Raw genomic sequence first — 21644 nt, forward strand, 5'->3', positions numbered from 1 at the left:
ACCTCCTCCACAAAGACACACACCTGGTAAGTGGAATCATGGATGTGGATCACTGGAAACAAGTCTGTTTCTGCCCGACAGAAAAGGGAAATAACAATATAATGCAAATAGCCAACAGCTGCTTTCTTTTTCTGCATGAATGTTGTTCTGCCAAGTGTGGGAAGAAAGCATAGGGTGCTTGGTGTTTAGGAATTTTATTTTATCCTTTTTACTTTCCAATACAAAAGTTTTTAATCATATTTACAATATAAACTGTACAATCCAAGAAATTAAAGGATACAGGAAGGTGAACTTCATTTAACAAAATCATGTGCCACAATTCTGCTTCCTGCATAGTAAAGAGAGCTTCTATACAGTCAGTGTTACTTGTAAAACAAAAAACTCAATACCCACGTTTAACTATTTGCTCTTTTATAAAACATCTGTCTGAATGGAGCAGGATACACAGCTGTAATAGATCATGCCCTTAGTGGCAGTAGTGGGCAGATTATTGAAACCCTTTGCGTAAAGGGTTTCAGGCACCCAAGCAGTCACAGTGACTAATGAACTTATCCAAGTTGTTGAGGTGGACAGCTAATTCCTAAGATCGCAAACCACCCAGCCTGTGCAACTGAGTGAGAAACTAATGTGCATAAAGCATAGCTGGAAAATAGTGGTGTAAACACACTAGGTGCTACAGGTGCATTGAGAACTGATGGCTCAAAAGTCAACTGTGAAAGAAATCCAAACAGCAGATGTCAAACACTCTTCTAATGTCAATGTGGAGAATTTTTCTGCAAAGCAGCTAGCAAGTTGAAATGATGAGTTGAGATAACCATGGTTATCTTAATAATTTGTATCTAAGACTAAATATATTGCACATCAAATTCCCAGTGTTTTATTAAGTTCTTAATGCAACTACTCCTACAATTTATCCGTAGCAAACCATTTTTAATTCACCTCAAATCTTTAGCAGTTTGATTTTTCAAATGCATTTTAAGAATACACCAAAGATACCATCACCTATTTCCATTAGCAGAGATCAACAAGCACAAGGCATAGCACAATTTAAAAATAATTGGCTGAAGGAATTGATAATATTTTCACCCAGTGGATGTAACGGATTTAGAACTTATTACCTAAAAGGTTGATCAAGATAGAAACTTTAATTGCATCGAAAAATGCTTGACTATGCACCTGAAGTGCTATAACCCTCATGGCTACAGTCCAAGAGGCTCAAGCGCTGGAAGATGGAATTTGAATGGACCTTTCTGTGCCATTTATCTTTCTATTGATATTTTAAAAATCTTAACCATGTACATTATACAGGATCACACATACCAGCTGCAGTGTAGGTTATAGGGTTCCTGGTTTTTCTCCCTCCAAAAAAATTGATATGGTCAAACATCCAAATATTAGACATAAGAATGTTCACTCCCAATTGTGCAGTGCTCATTTTAAATTATGTCCTGCTTCACTGTGTAGACAATGCATAGAGCCTACAGAAAGTATCTCTGAATTTGCTCAATTATGAAGCCAAATAATGCATGGCCCTCCACTGATGTGCTGACAGAAGGAATGAGTAGTTGAGTTTAGAAACTGGCAGGTAAAGGGATTTACGCAGACTTAGCTGGGAGACAGCAGTGGTCCTGAGACCTGTTGTTCCTGCCCTCCATCACTATCAACTACCCACCACATTACTACCCCTCCTTTCAGTGTAACTCAGCAAAACAGCACTGGCTTCAGTAGAGAGGGGTAAATGATGACAGTGATTCCTACCCACGTGAAGGGGCAACCATGTATTTACTGACGTGAAAAGTCACTTTGGTTGTTCAAATAAAATTAAAATTTTTTTTTTCAAAAAATACATTACATTAATTACTCAATATGAAAATAATCTCTGTAGAAAAGATTTATCCAATCATTCGTAATAAAATCATGCTGCAGCAACATTACACTATAAACCTTCATAACATTGTCACAAACAGCAGATTCTTCACAAGCGCACTGATGACATTTCCAGAATCAATTGTTTCAACATAGTGCAGGTTGTTGTTGGGATTCTACCATGTTTCTCACCTTCTTGGATTAGTGACAAAGCAGGAATCTTACCAAGTAAATTGTCATTGTTTTTTGTTACTAGTGAAACCATTCTTATACAACAAAATTACAGCTACATATAAACTTGTTCAGATATCTTTAGCTGCTGCCCTCTAGTCTTCTGCAATGGTCAGTGATTATGTGTATGACACAAACATGTTGATGAGTCAATTCAGTTCATTTATGAATAATAGTCCTGACAATGCCAACAGCACAGAACCCTCCTTAATAGAGAAACACTTTTGCTTCCGCAGTAGTGACATCACTGTTAAGTGATGCAGCAATGTTAATAGATCACTTCTCTCCCCATTATGTCTTAATTCCCCATCTCCCTGCAGGACAGTCCATTTGTCTGGTTGTACACCACACTGAGTGGAAATATCAGCAGGGATGTTTTGGCTTCCAGTCCAATCTTGCCAACGAAGTGCAGTAAAGCAGTTTGTTCTGTTGTGGGATGTAGAGTTCCAAACATAAACTTACGTCAGTGCAGTGATTTAAGTTAATTCTCCTGTTCTCCGAGGATGCTGTCTTGTTCTCTACATGACAAATCCCAATGTGAAGAGCAGTTCTCTTAGTTTCACAGGATACCACAAGCATATCCGTGGGGTTCCTGGGGTTAGAAAGTTTTTTATGTTGGCACAGTTGAAGTGCAGGCAAGTACAGTAGTTAATTTTTCCTCGTCTCCAACTCCCTGATGATAGTATGGGTGAAAAAGCCTCTCATGGCTGCATATCTGCATTGCATTGTAAGTGTGCAACAGCAAGTTTGGGAATCGAAATGTAAAGTACTGCACAAACTGGTCAGGTACGTCTCCCAGTGTCTCCTGTACCTCTGGGGGCAATTCATGATAGTGATGTTTCTGTGAAGAGTTATTATACATAAAAGATAAGTGAAAACAACTTTTAATATTTTAACCTATAAAATGTAATCTGATTTTTAAATACAAAAATGTTCTTTCGCTCACTGAGGTGATTGATGACTGCACTGGCAAAATGGAACACTTCAATTTCGAGCAGTCACTGACTTCATCAGGTCTGTGCTGGGAAGTTAAACACAGCCACATACAGAGTGTAGCTCCCTCCACTCTACACCAATCCTCTCCCTACTGCAACATTGTGACACTTCTCATTTTGCACAGCAGCCATTCTTTAAGACTATCTGAATAACATTAACAATTAGCACTTTACTGGGAACAGTAGAATGCTGTCTTCCCATGCCCACAAGGTAGTGACCCAAGACCATTCAAACTAGTTTCGCTATCCCTTAAAAGTATGAGGTAAATAGTAGCATTAGATGAAAGTGAATGGGATTTTAAGGGCAGCCGACCATGTTTCAAAACGTATATTTGAGTTAACTTTTATTTGTTATCGAAGATATATAGCTCTACAAACTCTTTAACCCAATACAGAAGCACACACCACTATTTCTGAGATATTATTCTGCTGTGTATACATCCTCATTAATTTAAAACTTTCAACCACTAAAGTCCCATTTTTCTCTTCGTCACATCTCTCCATTTCCAAAATCATCCTCATGGAATCCCTTTTAAACTTGGCTTTGCTCCCCAACCCTAATTCTTCTTTAATACAGAAGTCCTTTATAAGAGTTCTTGCTAGTATATTGGTGCAATTGAAAAGCTTAGGATTGTCATATTGTACTGTATATAAGCTTGGTGATGACAAGTCTTAAATTCCATGTCTCTTAAATGCCTTGGTGTTGTAAAGTGGTTTTAACAGAAAGAAAAAGTTGAAGTTATAGCCAAGAAAGGGTTAGACCACCACCTATTCCAGGGCATCCTGTTGAGATACAGAATATCACGAACAGTTAGAAGGCTCACAACATTGACTGACTGAAATAATTGCCTCCAGCATTATTGCTAAGAGAGGCTAGAATGCATTCTCATTTGGCAAGAGTCAGAAATACTGATTTGGAGTCTTTAATTATGAGGTTTGCAGAATAGAGTTACATTAATAAGATCTCTGCATTTGCTAAGGAATAGCGTTTTGTAAAAAGACACTTGCTAGCAGGCACTTACTCAGAGAATTAAAGTTAGTGGGGGTAAGATACTTTCGAAGGAATTATCATTTGTGTGGGAAGGAAGAATTTGTTGTGCTCGTGTAGTTGTATGAGGTGCAGCTTGGCTTTAACAGTTAAAGTAGACTGAGAAGTCTCAAGGTACAAAGGAATTTGTATTTATGTTAAGTTTAACTTAAGTAACTTAAAACAACAAAGGAAGTTGTGAATCAAGAGAACCAGGTAAAAGGAATCAAAGAGAAGACCCTTGAAGTGCAGAAATTCACAGGAAATTAAACTCATTAAACACATGTATTGTGCCACATCTCGACTAGTGGAACGTTAAGTATTGTTCTCCAATAAAACATGTTAGTTTTGCTTGCTAAATTATTAACTGTCCTTGTTGCCAGCATGGTTAAAGTTCTGATCATGGGTTCAGAATTAAGTCCAAATCCCAACAGCTACATTTTAAAGTCTTCGATTTGGCTAAGAAACACAATGGCCTATTCCTCACCTTATTTCTCATGGCTCGGAGTAGGTCTCGCACAGAATTTCCTTTGTATGTCCGAAACTTTCTCAAATCTTAGGAAGAAAAGAAACACACTGTAAACTGGATCTTTGTATTTACTGTGGATCATTTACCGTCACAACAAATTTGTTTTGTTCGTGATTTGCAGCATCCACAGTTCTTTTGGTTTTTATTTTGAATCATTTACTGTGTTGGGATAGCTCACCTGTTTGTAGAGGGATGGAGATGTGCATCCTCCAATTAGTCCTCACCACCATGCTGCCATTGCACTCCAATCCACCAACTATTGGCCCTTCTAATGGTTCCTTTTCTATCCGGTCGCTGACATCCTAGATGTAAAGTGAGCTTTGAATGTGGTTTTTCAGTACTATAACTTTCCGATATTTTATTTCCACACTTTTTGGTGCATTTCAGGTTTTGTCAATGATGAATTCAAGCTCAAAGATTGAAAACAAAATATCAGTCCAACAGTACAACATGTAACCAGATTTCACAGACTATAACTACTGAGTATCTAACAGGTGCAGCTTAGTCATACAGATGGAAGAAACCGAGGTTAACTGTTAATGCTGAGTTACACTATGCTAACAGATTAGCAGTCCATAACATAACCACTAAACTACCCTATCCACAATGTGGGTATGGTAATACAGTAGCAATGTTACTACTCTAGAAATCCAGACTATTGACCTGGAGTCATAAGTTAAAATCGCCCTACATGAGTTGGGGAGTTTTAATGACTTAATTCTGATATAAATTCCTGTCAAATCGCAACTGGTTCCGAAAGATCTTTGCTCTTGGGACTTGTAAGTGATTCCATACCCACAATAATAGGGGTAATATCCTCTCTGATGAAGGGTCTCGGCCCGAAATGTCAGCTTTTATACTCCTGAGAGGCTGCTTGGCCTGCTGTGTTCATCCAGCTTCACACTTTATTATCCCACATTAATATGGTTGACTTTTTACTGCTGTGGTAAGTACCGTAGTTATCCTAAGATATGGTTCACCCTCACTATCTCAAGGGCAGTATGGGTGGGTGATAAATGCTGGTCTTGCCAACAATAGCTATGGACTTTTCCTTGAAGTTGTTGAGGTTAAACTCATGCAGTATAAATAGAAATTCTATTGAAGTTCACTTCAATTACAAGGATAAAGATATGTACCTATTGTCACAGACAAGTTAGGGCATTATATGTGACAAAATTAAACCATTACTACTATCAGTGGAATCATCGCTAGATAGAGTCAGAGTTATAGACTCATACAGCATGAGTCAGACCCTTTGGTTCAATTCCTCCATGCCGACCAGATAACCTACATAAATCTAGTCCTATGTGCCAGCATTTGGCCCATATCCCTCTAAAGTTTTCATATTCATATACCCATCCAGATGTCTTTTAAATGTTGTAATTGTACCTGCCTCCACCAATTCCTCTGGCAGCTCACTTCATAAATGCTCCACCCTCTGCACAAAATAGTTGTTCCTTAGGTCCCTTTTATATCTTTCCCCTCTCACCTTAAATCTATGCCCTCTAGTTTTGGACTCCTCTATCCTGGGGAAAAGACCTTGTCTATTCACCCTATTCATGCCCTTCATGATTTCATAAACCTCTACATGGTCACCCCTCACCCTCTGGCACTCCAGGGAAAATAGCCCCTCCCAAAGCTCAAACATGTCAACCCTGGCAACATTCTTGTAAATCTTTTCTGAACCCTTTCTAGTTTCACAAAACCCTTCCTATTGGCAGAAGGTCAGATTGCATGTAATACTCCAAAAGTGACCGAACCAATGTCCTGTATTCAAAGCACTGACCAATAAAGGCAAGCATACCAAATGCCTTCTTCACTATCCTATCTACTTGCGACTCCACTTTCGAGAAACTATGAACCTGCATGCCAAGATCTCTTTGTTCAGCAACACTCTCCAGAATTTTACCATTAAGTATATAAGTCCTGCCTTGATTTGCCTTTCCAAAATGCAGCACCTCACAATTTATCTAAATTAAACATCACTTGCCACGCCTGGGCCCACTGGCCCATCTGATCAAGATCCCGTTGTACTCTGAGGTAACCTTCTTCGCTGTCCACTACACCTCCAATTTTGGTGTCATCTGCAAATTTACTAACCATACCTCCTATCTTCACTACCAAATAATTTATATAAGAGACAAAACACAGTGGACCCAGCACCGATCCTGTGGCAGACCGCTGGTCACAAGCCTCCAGCCTGATCCGCCACTACCCTCTGTCTTCCACCTTTGAGTCAGTTCTGTATCCAAATAGCTAGTTCTCCCTGTATGTTGTGTGATCTAACCCTGCCAATCAGCCTACAATGAGGAACCTTCTCAAACACCTTACTAAAGATCACGTCCACTGCTCTGGTCTCATCAATTCTCTTTGTTACTTCTTCAAAAAACTAAATCAAGTTAGTCAGACACAATTTCCCACGCACAAAGCAATGTTGACTATCCTTAATCAGTCTTTGACTTTCCAAATTCACGTAAATCCTGTCTCTCAGGATTCCCTCCAACAACTTACCCACCACTGATGTCAGGTTCACAGGTCTATAATTCCTTGGATTTTCCTTACCACCTTTCTTAATTGATGGCACAACATTAGCCAACCTTCAGTCTTCCAGCACATCACCTGTGACTATCGATGATACAAATATCTCCCTTGCTTGGATTATAATTAATATTTCTTAATCTATATACTTTAGAATATCTGGCCTGATTTTTAAAAAAATTCATTCACAGGATGTGGGCATCGCTGGTTCGATCAGCATTGATTGCCTAGCCCTAATTGCCTACAGGGCTGTTAGGGGTCAACCACGTTGCTGTGGCTCTGAAGTCACTTGTAGTCCAGACCAGGTGAGGATGACAGTTTCCTTCCCTGAAGGACATTAGTGATCCAGATGGGTTTTTCCGACAATCAGCAATGGTCATCATTCGACTCTTAATTTAAATACAGGTTTAGAACCCAGGCCCCCAGAACATGACCTAGATTCGTGGACTAACAGTCCAGCGATAATACCACTAGGCCATCGCCTCCCCCAAAGATTTATTTTGGGATTATGACACAAAAACAGGTCCTTCAGTCCAACAAGTCCATAACAATGTTTATATACCACTTGGGCTTCTCCTCATCATTCCTCGTGTAAATCTACAACATAATTACTACGGTATTTTCTTTCACATCCTCACCTGGCTTCCCCTTAATGGAACCATACTATTCACTACAATTGTACTTAAAATTTTGGTATTAAATCCACATTCTTTTCATACTCCAGGTAAACGCATTTCTTCTTTGTTTCACCATTGAATTTCTTGGTGAATATCCTACATTGGTAAGCTCAAACTGTACTCTTTTCCACAATGTTTTCTCTGTATCCACTCTGATAAAATACTTCATAACTTTAAAGATCTCAAATAGGTTTATTTTCAGCACTTCTTCCTGAAAAGAAAACGGCAGCAGCTTATCAACCTTTACCAAATACACAAACCCATGTATTTCTGGTACTATCCTTTCCAATGCCACACTCGTCACGATATGGTGAACAGAAATGCACATAGCACTCCAAGTGCTGTCCAACTCAAGGTTTGATGCAGGTTTAGCATAAAATCTGTCCTCTCAATTTATCTCTCAAAAAGTAAAATCTGGTGCTTGATTTTCCTTTTCTAATATAAACAAGGAATAAAGGTAGTCCATTCAGCGCTTCAAGTCTGCTCTGTCATCCAATAACATCATGGCTGATTTTAACCTCCATTCCTGCATATCACTCATAATCCTTCAATTCCATGGTAGTCGAGAATATATCTACCTCTGTCTTCAAAGTATTTAAAGATTCTGCATCCACTCACTTTTGAGGAGGGTTTTTGTATCGCAAATTTCTGTGATTGATGAATTTGTACTCCATGATCCCTTTGTTGTTCTAGCCGACCTAAACTTAATTCTTCTAAATAATAAGCGGCCACCTTTTCTCTCCAAACCATATTACCTCATTTATTTGAGCAGAATTTAATTTGTCAATTTTTACAATTTGGCAAATTATGCTGTTATGACCCATACTCATGCAATTAAAATTCCACCATTTAAGTGAAAGATTTAAACAGAAAATGCATAAGTGGTTGACTGGCATCTCAAAAAGAAAAGTTAAAATTTTGGGTGGATTGTGACCCTCTATCAGAACATTGTTCCTTGTGTCCTCCTTTAGGTGCTGGCTAATCTGCTGTATATGTCAAACACTATGCCTGTTAATTTACTTCAAAGCATAACATCCATTTTATTTTGAACTCTTGTTAAGGAACAATTATTTCACATTATTTAAGATGCCATTACATCAAAATGTAATTCCAAAATGCCATCATTAACCTGTATATATCTTCCTGTTACTTAAATTTTCCTGCAAATTAATTTCAGTCGGTCACAAACGTAAATGGCTGAAAATACTTCAGACTATGTCACAAATTTATGACACTGGTAAGAGAAGTTTTACACAACTGGACTCTGGTTTAATAGCTCAGAATATAGTGACAGTCACGCCTTCTTTTGTAATATCAGTTATTGGATAGTGGATTTTTTTTTCATGTCTCAATGGCTGATCCTCTGGGAGCTGGTAAATTGAAACTAGGTTCTCCTGATTTTCCATCCTTTAAAATTAAAGAATGGAAAAATATGACAGGCAGTCCTGGGATTTATGATCAGTAATCCTGGCAACGCTTTGTGACAAAGGAACATGAGGAAAATGTGGCAAAGGCAGCTTGGTAAATATTGTTCCCTGTCATACTCTGTTTCATGTGAGCCTCATTAACTTTGTTGATTTTCCCTTGAGAAATCTTACCTGAAAAAACTGAAGCTGCTTTTCTTTAGTCCAGAAGAAGGGATGTTTCAGGACACACTGAGCTGAGGGCCGCTGTTTTGGGTCCTCACTGATCATCTGTTCAATTAAGTGTCTACCCACAACATTCTCTAAAAAAATGCAAATGCAAATGTAATTTTTCAGTTTTAAAATTGTCAAAACTATTGACTGTACAGTCACCACAGCCAAGTCCAATCCTCTCTTTACCAGTGTACATATGATCCTATTCCATCAACAGCCAATGAAGATCTTGATTGATTTCCTATTACTATATGATTCCCATCTAACATATACTAGTCCATGCTGATTAATACTGCAACAAGATAATCATTTTCCAATCAAGGTGGAACTTTGTCCAAGATCCAATTTAGGTAGACTATTTACCTCTTGGACTTACTAGTCTAGACAGTCATTGCTGATGATTCTTTAAACACTATTAAGTCCTGCAATGGTGCCTTCCCTTCCTGCTGCTAGGATACATGGCATCATTGAGCAGAACATAAGAACAGGAGTACGTCATTCAGCCCCTCAAATCTGTTCCAGCCCACCATGCCAGCTCCCCCACATCTTCCTCAAAAAGAGTGTTTTTGGACATCTATTGTATTTAACTTCATACATTCTAGAAAATACCCATTTTTTTGGTCCAAAATGAATAACCTCACGTATTTAAACTCCATCTGCCAGTTTTGCCCATTCACTTGGTCTATCTGCATCGCTTTCTCTTTTATGCCATTATCTTCATTGTCTACAATGCTGCCTAACTTTGCGTCATCAGCAAAATTGCAAATATGATTTTGTATGCCATATCCAAATAGTTAATAAATAATGTGAATAATTGAGACCTTAATACAGATCCTTCTAAGACATCACCAGCCACATCCTGTCAATTTGTGTACCTACCCATTATCACCACCTTCTGCCATCTGCCACTCAACCAATTTCCCAGCCACGTCAGTAATTATACTCAATTCTGTAGGCTTCTACTTTAGTTAATATACCCTTAGGTCAGACTTCATCAAATGCCTTCTGAAAGTCCACATAAATAACATTCGTAGACTCTGTCCACTACCCATTTCCCTGTTCATCACCTTAGTAACCTCTTCAGAAATTTCAATGAGGTTTGTCAGGCATAATCACCTGCCTTGAATCCATGCTGGCTCTCCCTGATTAACTGGAAATTTTCAAGATGTTCCGTTACCCCAACCTTGATTATAGACTCTAACGCTTATCCCATCACTGATGTTAAGCTAACTGGTTTGTAATTCCCTGGTTTTTCTCTTTCATTTTTCTTAAAAAGTGAAGTAACGCCGAGCAATTTCCAAATCCAGAGGGATGACTCCTGAATCTAGGGATCTCTGAAAAATTATAGTTAGGGTGTCTACAATGTGCTCCCATAATTCATTTCTCGGAAGGGAACCATCAGGTCCTGGGGATCTGTCACTCTATAATTCTATTTATTTCCTCATCACTGACATTTTACTCATGTTAATTTAATTCAGTTCCTGTTCCCAATCCACTACTAATTTCTTCAGGACTTCTGGCAAGCTATTGTCCTTTTCTACTGTAAATACTGAGGCAAAGTAATTATTTAAGATCTTTGCCATTTCCAATAGTCATTGACAACATCCCCATTTTCAGTCTTTAGTGGGCCAACGCTGCTCCGACCACCTATTTTCTCTTAACTATAAAATCTCTTCTTAATGATTTTATGGTTCCTGGCAAGTTTTCTTTCATAATCCTTTTTAGAAGCTCTTATAAGATGTTTTGTGGTCCTTTGCTAGCCTTTGTTTCTTTTCCCATTCAACAGGATCTGTGTTTTGTTTGCATTTTTGTAAATCCTTTCTTTCATGATGCAGAATATTAGAATATTCTACAGCAGAAAAGGAAAGAGCCAGAATTATGGTACATGCCAATACCAGACATAAAGGTCATAGGTATCAATGTTCTATGGTCAGACATTCAGCAGCTAGGGTGAAAGTTAAAAAACTGGATTTCAAAGGTGATAATCCCTGGATTATTCCTATGCCTCACTCCAGTAAGAGCAGAAATAGGGGGAGCAATGTATGGTTTGAGGTGCGGGACAGAAAGAAGAGCTATATGTTCATCAGACATTGCGTACAGTTTTGGGGCAAGTGATACCTAGTCAAAAATGAGTTGCACCTTAACAGAACCGGATCCATGTGGGGAGGTTTCACTCCTGTCACCGGGGAGGGTTTAAACTAGATTGGCATGTGAGTAAAAAGCCGGCATGTTCAAGTAAAAAAGGGGAATAAGGTGGATAAAGGGATTAGAGTACCAAACAAGGGAGTTGTTCCACATTAGTAGTAGATTAAAAAGTACAATGAACAATGAAGTACAGTTCAGAACTTGTATGTAAACACAGTACAGTCAATAAGTTTGCTGAGCTACAAGTGCAAATAATCGTGGGAGAATATGATGTTGTAGCTTGAGAATGGTGATAAATGCAAACTTAATATTCACGGATCTCAGCAGAAACAGAGAAGGAACAAAAGGCAGTGGAGGGACAGTACTGATTAAGGACATCACTATAGAGTTGGAAAGACAGGATATCCTTAATGGTGAGAGGTCAAATCTACTAGGTTAGAGCTGAGAAGCAACAAAAATACGATTGTGCTACAGGAAGAATTCTGTATACCATGAAAAAGTGGGGGAGAGGAGAGCAAAACGTCAAGAAAATTGTGAACGTGCAAGACTTATGGAAGGTGGTAATTTTATGAGTCTTTAAGTGCCCATATATCAATGGGATAATATTGGAGTAAAGTGAAAAAGACAGGCATGAATTATGAAGTTTGCTCAGGAGAAATTTTTTGACCAGTATGTTCTCTCTCCAACAAGGAAGAAACAATTGCCTAAACAGTTGATTTAGAAATAGGCAATGAACATTCCAACAACAAGAAAAGGTAGGGGAACCAAAGTCAGGGCTCTTCAGATGACAAGGGAAGTTGCAAATATGATTAATTAAAAATGCGGAATGTATGATACATGCCAGATGAATTTCTTAACTGAGAACTACAGCAAATGCAATCAATTGAGAGGAGAGGGAAAGGGAACAGCAAAATTGAGCTGGCAAAAAAAAGGGTATAATGAAATGGTATACCAGTCAATCTAAAATTTTCCACCAGTAAGTAAACAGTAATAGATAATAAGAGGTGGGTGGAGTCTATTCAGGGCAGAGAAGGTAGTTGGAAAATAAAACTACAATGCCTAATGAGTACTTTTATTGGTGTTTCCTATGTAACAGGATATATTGAGAGAGTAGTTAGCAAAGTATGTTGGACTGTAGGATTCATAAATAAAAGTGAGCACAAAATATATTACAAAAGATATACAGGCATCGGAGTCTGTCCCTAGAAGTTTCACTAGGTTGATTCTGGAGGGATTTTCTTAGGAGGAGAGATTGTGTAGGTCATACTCATTGTAGTTAAGAAGAATGAGAGGCAACCTCATTGAAATATGTAAGATTCTTAGGGGGCATGCGGGGTAAATACTGAGAGGTTGTTTCCATTATGGAATGGTCTTGGACCAGAGTGCACAATTTCCTCTCTCAAAGGGTAATGAATCTGTGGAATTCTTTGTTGAAGAGAGCTGCTGAGACTATATTGTTTAATATACTCAAGGCTGAGATAAAGAGATTTTTACACAGAAAGAAATCAAGGGTTACAAGGAAAGGTCAAGAAATTGGAGTTGAAAAATACAAGATCACTGAGTCGTGCAGCAGACTCGATGGACTGAATAGCTTATTTCTGCTTCCATGTCCTATGGTCTTAGGAATGTTCAGATAACTTGTAACATAGAGATTTTCATTTGAGTGTGAGGGTAAATGCTATATCAAACATTTACTTCAGGAGATCCATTCAAGAGATGTGATGATTCCCAACTTTCCCTCTCAGACCAAGAAAAGGCTAACAAATGTTCTAAATCTATTTGAACCTATCTGAACAAGCCTGGAACAATAATTTCAATGACTGCACGTGAACTATTGGCTGTACTCTCCAGATTTCTGATGAGGCTAGATACAGGTGCAAGACCAAAGCTACGTTTTGAGAGTCTGTTTATTATTTAGAATAACAAGCTCAGAAAATTGAACACAATTTCTTACTGGTTCTACCATAACAGGTAGCCATACCCAATGCTGAAGATGCATGGAAGCTGCAAAATCCATATCATAACCATAACCAAAAAAAGAAAGTCCTTACCATATACCTCTTGCTCAAAGTGCTGTAAATTATATTTTCCAAGTGAAATATTGCTCTGCCGTCTCAAAGGATCGCCAAATGGATGTTTCCCCTCTGAAATAGCGTAGTAGAAGACACAGCCCGCTGAGAAAATGTCAATTGCATATGTCTGATGGGAAAATACAAGTGCTATTTTTGAAGTGGTTCTGAGTCTGAACACAAAGTACTCAAAATGACATAGCGCTCAGGAGCAGAATTCGACCATTGATCCTTTTGAGCCTGCTCCACCACAAAATAAGATCAATGCTGATCTGGTTGTGATCTCAAACCTACTCTCCTGTCTGCCTCTTATATCCCTTAGGAACGTAAGAACAGGAGTAGGCCACTCCATCCATTAAGTTCTTCATCATTTAACATGATCACGGCTGACTGAATACTTCAATGCCTTTTATGCATACTATCCCCGTAACCCTGCCATCTGGGATAGAGAATTCCTAAGATTCACCATCCTCTCAATGAAATTATTTTTCCCAAACTCAGACCTAAAAGGCATCCCCCTTATTTTTAAACTATGCCCCTGGTTCTACACTTAGCAACCAGGGAAACAACTATCCTGCCTTTTCCTTTAAGTATTTTGTGGGTTTCAATTAGATCGTTTCTTATTCTTCAAAACTCTACAGCACAGAGGTACAGTTTAGTTTGCCCAATCACTCTTCACAGGACAGCCTCACCATTCTGGGAACATGTCTGGTGAACATCTGTTGCATTCCCTCGATGACAATAATACTTTTCCTGTGATAAGGAGATCAAAATTGCACACAGTACTCCAGGTGCATTTCTAACAAAGCTCCTGTACAACTGAAGCAAGAATTCACCACTCCTGTATTCAAATCCTTTTGCAATAAAGTCTAACATTGCATTAGTCTTCTGAAAGCTTGCTGCATCTCCTTGTTAGTCTTCAGTGACCCAAATCCCTTTGCATGTCTACATTTTTCAACCTCCCATTTAAGAAACACTCTGCACATTTCTTCTACCTACAACAGTAGATATCTTCACAACTTTCTGTATTATATTCCACTGGCCATGTTTCTTGCTCAAACACTAAAACTTTCCTCATTCTCCTGGAAACATTTTCCATCATCCTCAGCACATATATTCCTGCTTATCTTTCTTTATCTTCAGCAAATGTGGAATTAATACATTTGAACCCACATCCAAATCATTAGTATATTGTGAACAACTGAGGTCTAAGTATTGATCTTTGCAGTACCTCACTAGTTACCCATTCATTCCTGTACGCTGTTTTCTGCCTTAGGCCAATTACCTCATATCCAATGTGCCTTAATTTTGCTCACCAACTTCCTGTGGAGGACCTTAGTAAAATCCTTCTGAAAATCCAAATATACTACATCCATCCTCTCCCCTTACCTGCTTACCTGTCCCAAATTCTGAGATCAACCCTACTCACTTATACCAAATCCTCAGGTCAACCCTGCTCCCTTGTCTCAAATACTGGTCAGCCCTGTTCACCTGCATCGAATCCTGAGGTCAGCCCTGCTTACCTGTACCGAATCCTGAGGTCACCCTGTTTACCTGTCCTGAATCCTGAGGTCAACCCTACTCATCTGTCCTGAAGCCCCAGGTCAACCCTGCCCACCCATACTGAATCCTGAGGTCAGTGCAGTTCACATGATCACAGTCCTGTTCTCAATTTGGCTCATTTAATGGAACAATTTGCAGTTACTATCTCTACCATTCTCAATGTGGGAAGGCTAAAGTTGTAAGTCTCAGTATTTATCAGAAAAATTAATGAAATCCCTAACACTTCAATGAACATACAGCTGACTAGTTAGTCGCTTACTGTAAATCAGAAAATACTGGGGATACAAACCTGTTTGCCGCAGGTGAGAAAATAAAGGTGAATTTTGTCAGCACTGCTGTGACAGGTTCCAATTGAGGAGGATCTCCATGAAAAGGTTAACTTTTAATTTGTCCATCAGTTGCTCACTGATGGACATTTCCAGATTTTCTTTGTAGCCTTGAAATTTTGAGAGGCTGTTTATCCAAGTGCCTACTTTTGAGAGAACAGACTATCTTTGTGCCAATACTTACAGGCTTATCTTTAGGCTCCTCTCTTAAGACTTCTGGTGCGATCCAGCCCTCTGTTCCAGGTATGCCAGACCGCAGGCTGAAACTGTGATGCCCAACAGAGAGCTTTTTACACAGGCCAAAATCAGAGATTACTGCCCTCACCTTCCCATGAGAGTTTGGCAGAGAGATAAGGATGTTGCGTGGTTTCAAATCTCGATGGACTAGAACCAGAATTCCAAAAATAAAACAATGATCAGATATGGCTAACGAATAGCAACTTGCTGACATAACAGACATCTAAATTTTACAAGAAATTGGCTAAGTTATGTTTCACAGAGGGATTCTCTCCATAATCCCTCACGGGATTTCTCACACTACTTTCTGAAATTAATCTCATTACTAATCCACCTCACCTCGATGGCTTTTTGCTTGTCATATTTCTGTCAGCAGAGGCAGAAGTACTCACTCCTGCTGGTGCCATTTTCAAAGCCCCATCAGGCACCCGGCCAAGCAAGCTGCCACACCTGCTGAGTTTCTCCAGCAATTTCTGGTTTTGCTGCCAGTCAGGAATTGCCCTTCACTGTGCAAAGTAGCAGGAAGAGAACCAAAAAGAAGTGCTTCTCGGGGTACACGTTGGCACAGCTGACACTTCAATGCAAATGCAATGAATGCTCATTCATAAATGTATTTCTATTTAAGAACCAAGCTACACAGCCTTAGTAGCAGCCCACCTGAGAAGACTGTCGCAGGTGTGCTACCTCTACCCCAATGCCCAGTGTGGCCTAACATATTCTCTTTGTTCAATGTGGGAGTATCACATACTGAAAAGTCTTCAGATGGTTGAACGCATTCACTTTTATTCAGCAACTGAAACAGAAGCCATATCACGCAAAAGGTGACATTTCTTCTGGTCAACGTCCTCACCTTCCTCTTCAGAAGACAACTGTCACTGTCCAACTCTTCAATGTCTATCACATCCCACGTTTGCCTGCTCCAATTGTGCACAGCACAGCAAGCTAGGGTTACACAGTACACCCTCTTTGGAATATGCTGAAAACGCTCCACAGACCAATCCAAGCATTGGAACCTCATCTTCAGCAGGCCTATCGTCTACTCCAAGATAGCCTGGGTCAAAGAACAGGTTGCATTGTATCTATACCTGGCCTCAGCCAGAGGTTGAATGTTGGAGAAATCAACCATGGTTGCAGAGCATAGCTCTTATCTCCCAGCAATTATCCTTGTAAGGTATACAATGCTTGAAACAAAGCTGCAACATGAGAGTTTTCATGAGAGTACAGGCATCATTTGTCTCCCAGGATCCCTGGTGATGTCTCATACGACGTGGTAGCAATGACCACAGATGACTCATGCACTGATGGCATGGAATACATGATCGTGAAGTCGGTTGCATTACAATATGCACTGTCAATACAATGTGTGTTCAATCTATAGTGCCCTGTACTTTAGGATGCCAGCTATGTTGTCAAAGCATACTGCCCATCTGCAGCAGTGACCTTAGCACGGGGAAATTTGATGAAATTGTGCAAATTTCCATAAATTGCATGGTAACTGCCTTGACAGATTTATGAGTTGTTAATGAGATATGCACAACTCCTTAGGGTATCCTTAGAAGCAGCCCAATGCATGAAAAATTGGCACAGCTGTCACCTTAATGACATCAGGATAAGATGGCTACCCATTCTTCTTATTGCAGATCCTGCTCCAGCAATTGACATAGAACTATGAGTGTCCCGGAAAATCCTAGATCTGAGTTCATAAAATCACAGAATCCCTACAGTGTAGAAATAGGCCATTCGGCCCAACACACTGCCCCTCCAAAGAGCATCCCACCCAGACCCATTTCCCATGTTTAACCCACCTAACCTAAACACCCCTGGACACTATGAGCAATTTAGCATAGTTAAATTGCTAAATTTAATCCAACTATCCTGCACATCTTTGGACCTATGGAAGAAACCGGAGCACCCAGATGAAACGCACGCACACACGGGAGAATGTGCAACTCCACACAGACAGTCACCAAAGGCTGGAATCGAACCTGGGTCCCTGGTGCTGTGAGGCAGCAGTGCCGTGCTAAACGACTGAGCCACCGTTGAAACTTATGCACTGTTTGAAACTTATTAATCTGAAGGAAACAGCATCAAAGATTGAAAATTCTTGGTCTCCTATAAATCCTGGGGGACCTTCTACTATGGTGGCTTCATGTGGAGTTATTCAGGAGTGCACTAGAAGTAGCTGTTGGTCCTGTGCTTGTTGACCAATCTGTTGTTCTCAGGTTCTCTGCATCGTTCTTGGCCCACAACAAACGCAACAATAACCCCTGCTATGGCTGGATACATCGGCCACAATTCCAATTAACTTACGTGGAGAATATAAGAAACAGAATGGGTCCTTAGCAATGTGAGCAATCAGCATTTCCATCAGTCTCAAGTGACGCTTAGCACTGTCATCCCTACATTGGGACATGGAGGGCTTCAAAAAGGAATGCTGAAGCCATGGAATGCCTCTACATGGACCTATGATGGTAGGACCTTTTGAATGAATACAGTACAATCCATATTGAGCAAATACTGTAGGAAATTACAAGGACAGCATGATGCTGATACCTTGTCCTCATACCCGACATTACCCCAAAAAGGCAACATAGCATAGAAAAGCATGTTGGCGAATATTTACATATCAAGATGACAGGAAATCAGTTCTGTACCCTTGTGCAACATATCAGATCTTGGAGCGTCTTTGTGATGCCACAGAGGCCATTTTTAAGGTCATCTGTGATTAATTCTGTTATACAGAGATGACTGTCTTCAATCTGCAAAGACCAATGATGTGGTTAAGAACAAAAACAAAGTTGCTAGAAAAGCTCAGCAGGTCTGGCAGCATCTGTGAAGGAGAAAACAGAATTAATGTTTTGTGTCCGGTGACCCTTCCTCAGAACTTAGTGACATGGTTAAGACTGCTTCTGACACTGCATGCATTTACATACTCCTGGCAGGATCATATAAGTAGGGTCATGAAAGTAAAGTCAGAGGGGAGGAACCAGACAAAAGCAATCCAAAACAAGTCCTCAGTGGCAATTCAGATGTAAGATGATGGTGGGACATCAACAGCTGTGAAGACGGATGAAGGCTGCAGATTAGGGAGATCCCCAGTCATCTAGGTTTTCTTGCCACTAGAAATGGATCTACGTCTGTCAAGGACCATGTGTCTGCTGATGTGCAACAGTATTTCCACATTAAAAGATGTCTCGCACAAGGTAAATACCTGAAGGAATACATGGGAAACCCTCACACGGAAGAAACTGACCTGGAGGAACCTCCTATATGAAGGGAAATAATTCGATGAGAACACCTGTCAGCAAAAGAAGGTATGGAAAAGAAGTATGAAAAAGGAATGCCAGTGATCTCAAGGCCAAGCACCACTTCCATCTCTCAGAAACACGTGCCATATGCAGTCGGAGATGTGGCTCTAGGGACAGGCTAATTGGCTAAGCAAGGACCCAAAGAACGCATGACCAATGGTATGGAAATTCCTCGATGGACAATCATGCTCATTAGCGAATAAATGCTGATGATGACGATGACGCCTATATGTACACTGTTAGCACCAGATTAATGCAATAGACCCCTGGACAGCCTTGCATTGCTTACAAGTAGAGCTCCCATGCTCAGAAAGACAACAAAAGTTACTCCACCTGCTTTGGGTTTTGTCTCAGCCATTTTCCATTTGCAGCGTACATTACAAGTGACATGTGTATGGAAGGTAACACAGGGCACACTTGACACAATGAGACATAGACTCAGCCTGGTAATAAAGAGCACCTCCACCCTGAACCTCCATGATCCCTGCAACATTGCTGAGCTACCAGTACTGAGCTTCCAAAGATGCCCACACATCTCTTTGAATTACAACTTCATCTCTCAATAGTAATCACTGAGCCCCTGCACTATAGCTTATACTCGCTCCCCCACCCATCAAAGGCAGGATGGTTGTGATCATTGATGATTTCCCTCCCACAGTACCTATGTCTTTCAATGCACTACTGTTTCCCCCCCAACTTACATGTTGAGTTTCCCCCGCCATCATGAGTATTGTCCCTGCCACAATCCAGTGTGTTGCTTCCAATCCCCACAATTAACTTCCCCAACCTCCTATCACAGTAGTGTCCTCTGATAATTTTCTTTGAGCTCCACTGAGCTGTCCCCTAGGGCTGATGGCTTCCAAACCCCCAACAGACCTGGATGGGCAGCCCTGACTGATGAGTGATAGGACCCTTGACTGATCTTGGGCGGCATGGTGGTTCATTGGTTAGCAATGCAGCTTCACAGCGCCAGGGACCCAGGTTTGATTCCAGCCTCGGATAACTGTCTGTGTGGAGTTTGCACATTCTCCCCGTGTCTGCGTGGGTTTCCTCCAGATGCTCCGGTTTCCTCCCACAGTCCAAAGATGTGCAGGCTAGGTGGATTGGCCATGCTAAATTGTCCATAGTGTTCAGGGGTGTGTGGGCTAGAGGGGGATGGGTCTGGGTGGGATGCTCCAAGGGGCGGTGTGGACTTGTTGGGCCGAAGGGTCTGTTTCCACACTGTAGGGAATCTAATCTAATCTCTATCCAGTTCCATGACTGACTTACTGCAATTCCTTGGACTGGCTGTACTGGACCTGCAGGACTTCACAGAAGCTGCCAGGCCTGTTCAGCAACTTTGTTTTTATTCCTGATTTACGGCATCCACAGTTCTTTTTGTTTTTATTTGAGATATGGCCATTTGGTTGAAGCACATTGTGTGATTGCCATGACTGCTGTTAGCTCATGGTTTAGATGTGAGCTCAACATAGCATGGTACCATCCAGCAACATGTCCACACCTTTGGCTGATGATTGCTGACAACCTTACAAGCTGCCTGGCTTTGCATCTGCATTAAAAGACAACACAACACAGTGGTGCAGTGGTACATAGAACATAGAACATTACAGCACAGTACAGGCCCTTCGGCCCTTGATGTTGTTCCAACCTGCCACACCAATCTGAAGCCCATCGAACCTACACTATTCCATCTACGTCCATATGCTTGTCTTTAAGCTCTGTCTGAGGGAGAAAATTGCAAAAATGCAAGGCAAAGATGTTGCATGCACTGAAGTAAGGGTAAGTCAGTGAATGCTAAGACAGCAAGTGAGGAGTCCAGAGATGTACCCAGTCCAATTCGAGATAGGCACTTCCTCCTGTGCATAAACCTCCTGCTGTAGCAGCAATACAATGAGAGGTTCCAGTATGTTCCAAAGTGTGGCAATGAGGTGCAAGTGGGTCAGAGATGTGCCATGAAGGTACAGTAAGGCTGAGCCATGTCAAATAGCAACATCTGTGGACAGAGATGTGGCAGTCGCTGCCCATGGAGTGCATACTGAGGTGTTGGTGACTGCTGACCAAGATGGAGGTCTGGAGGAGTAAGCAGTGGGCTGCTGTTGCTAGGAACCTGCTCCTTCGTGTCAGGAATTGTTGACGTCTATCTTCTATCCGGTGGTGGGAGATTGGAAAGTTGCATGTTGGTGTAGTGAGGTAATGATGGCATTTTGCAAATAGACCTCTTGTTATTCTCTAGTGAGCTTCTCACCTTGTCATTAAAAACATGGTTTAGAATTAGACTTCTACTTCTCAAGAACAAAATTCTGCCAATCTTATCCTACTTTCCCAACTGACCCCCCAGTGCCAACATTGTTCAAGGGCTGACAGATTCCATCCAGAGTAACTGATTCCAAGGCACTTCACTCTCAACAAAATACAGAATTGCACAGGGGAAAGTTAGTAGATATGAAAATGCCTTAGTCAGAGAAGGAATTTTTAAGAAGGGATGGAAATAGTAAA

General features: G+C 40.5%; 1 protein-coding gene across 3 annotated transcripts in view; it reads right to left on the reverse strand.

Moving 5' to 3' along the window:
• Window positions 1-184: 184 nt before the first annotated feature.
• The window catches only part of ern2 (endoplasmic reticulum to nucleus signaling 2), a 98386-nt gene continuing 76926 nt past the window's right edge, over window positions 185-21644 (reverse strand). For all 3 annotated transcript variants that reach the window (XM_048552241.1, XM_048552240.1, XM_048552243.1), the window contains exons 17-22: window positions 15788-15987; window positions 13697-13844; window positions 9462-9589; window positions 4827-4950; window positions 4607-4674; window positions 185-2938 (exon numbers count right to left, since the gene is read on the reverse strand). In XM_048552241.1, the coding sequence (XP_048408198.1) occupies window positions 2708-2938; window positions 4607-4674; window positions 4827-4950; window positions 9462-9589; window positions 13697-13844; window positions 15788-15987 (899 nt within the window). In that variant the 3' untranslated portion in view covers window positions 185-2707. The remainder of the gene's footprint in view (window positions 2939-4606; window positions 4675-4826; window positions 4951-9461; window positions 9590-13696; window positions 13845-15787; window positions 15988-21644) is intronic.

The sequence above is a fragment of the Stegostoma tigrinum genome, chromosome 23 (assembly GCF_030684315.1).
Source record: "Stegostoma tigrinum isolate sSteTig4 chromosome 23, sSteTig4.hap1, whole genome shotgun sequence".
Lineage (NCBI taxonomy): Eukaryota > Metazoa > Chordata > Chondrichthyes > Orectolobiformes > Stegostomatidae > Stegostoma > Stegostoma tigrinum.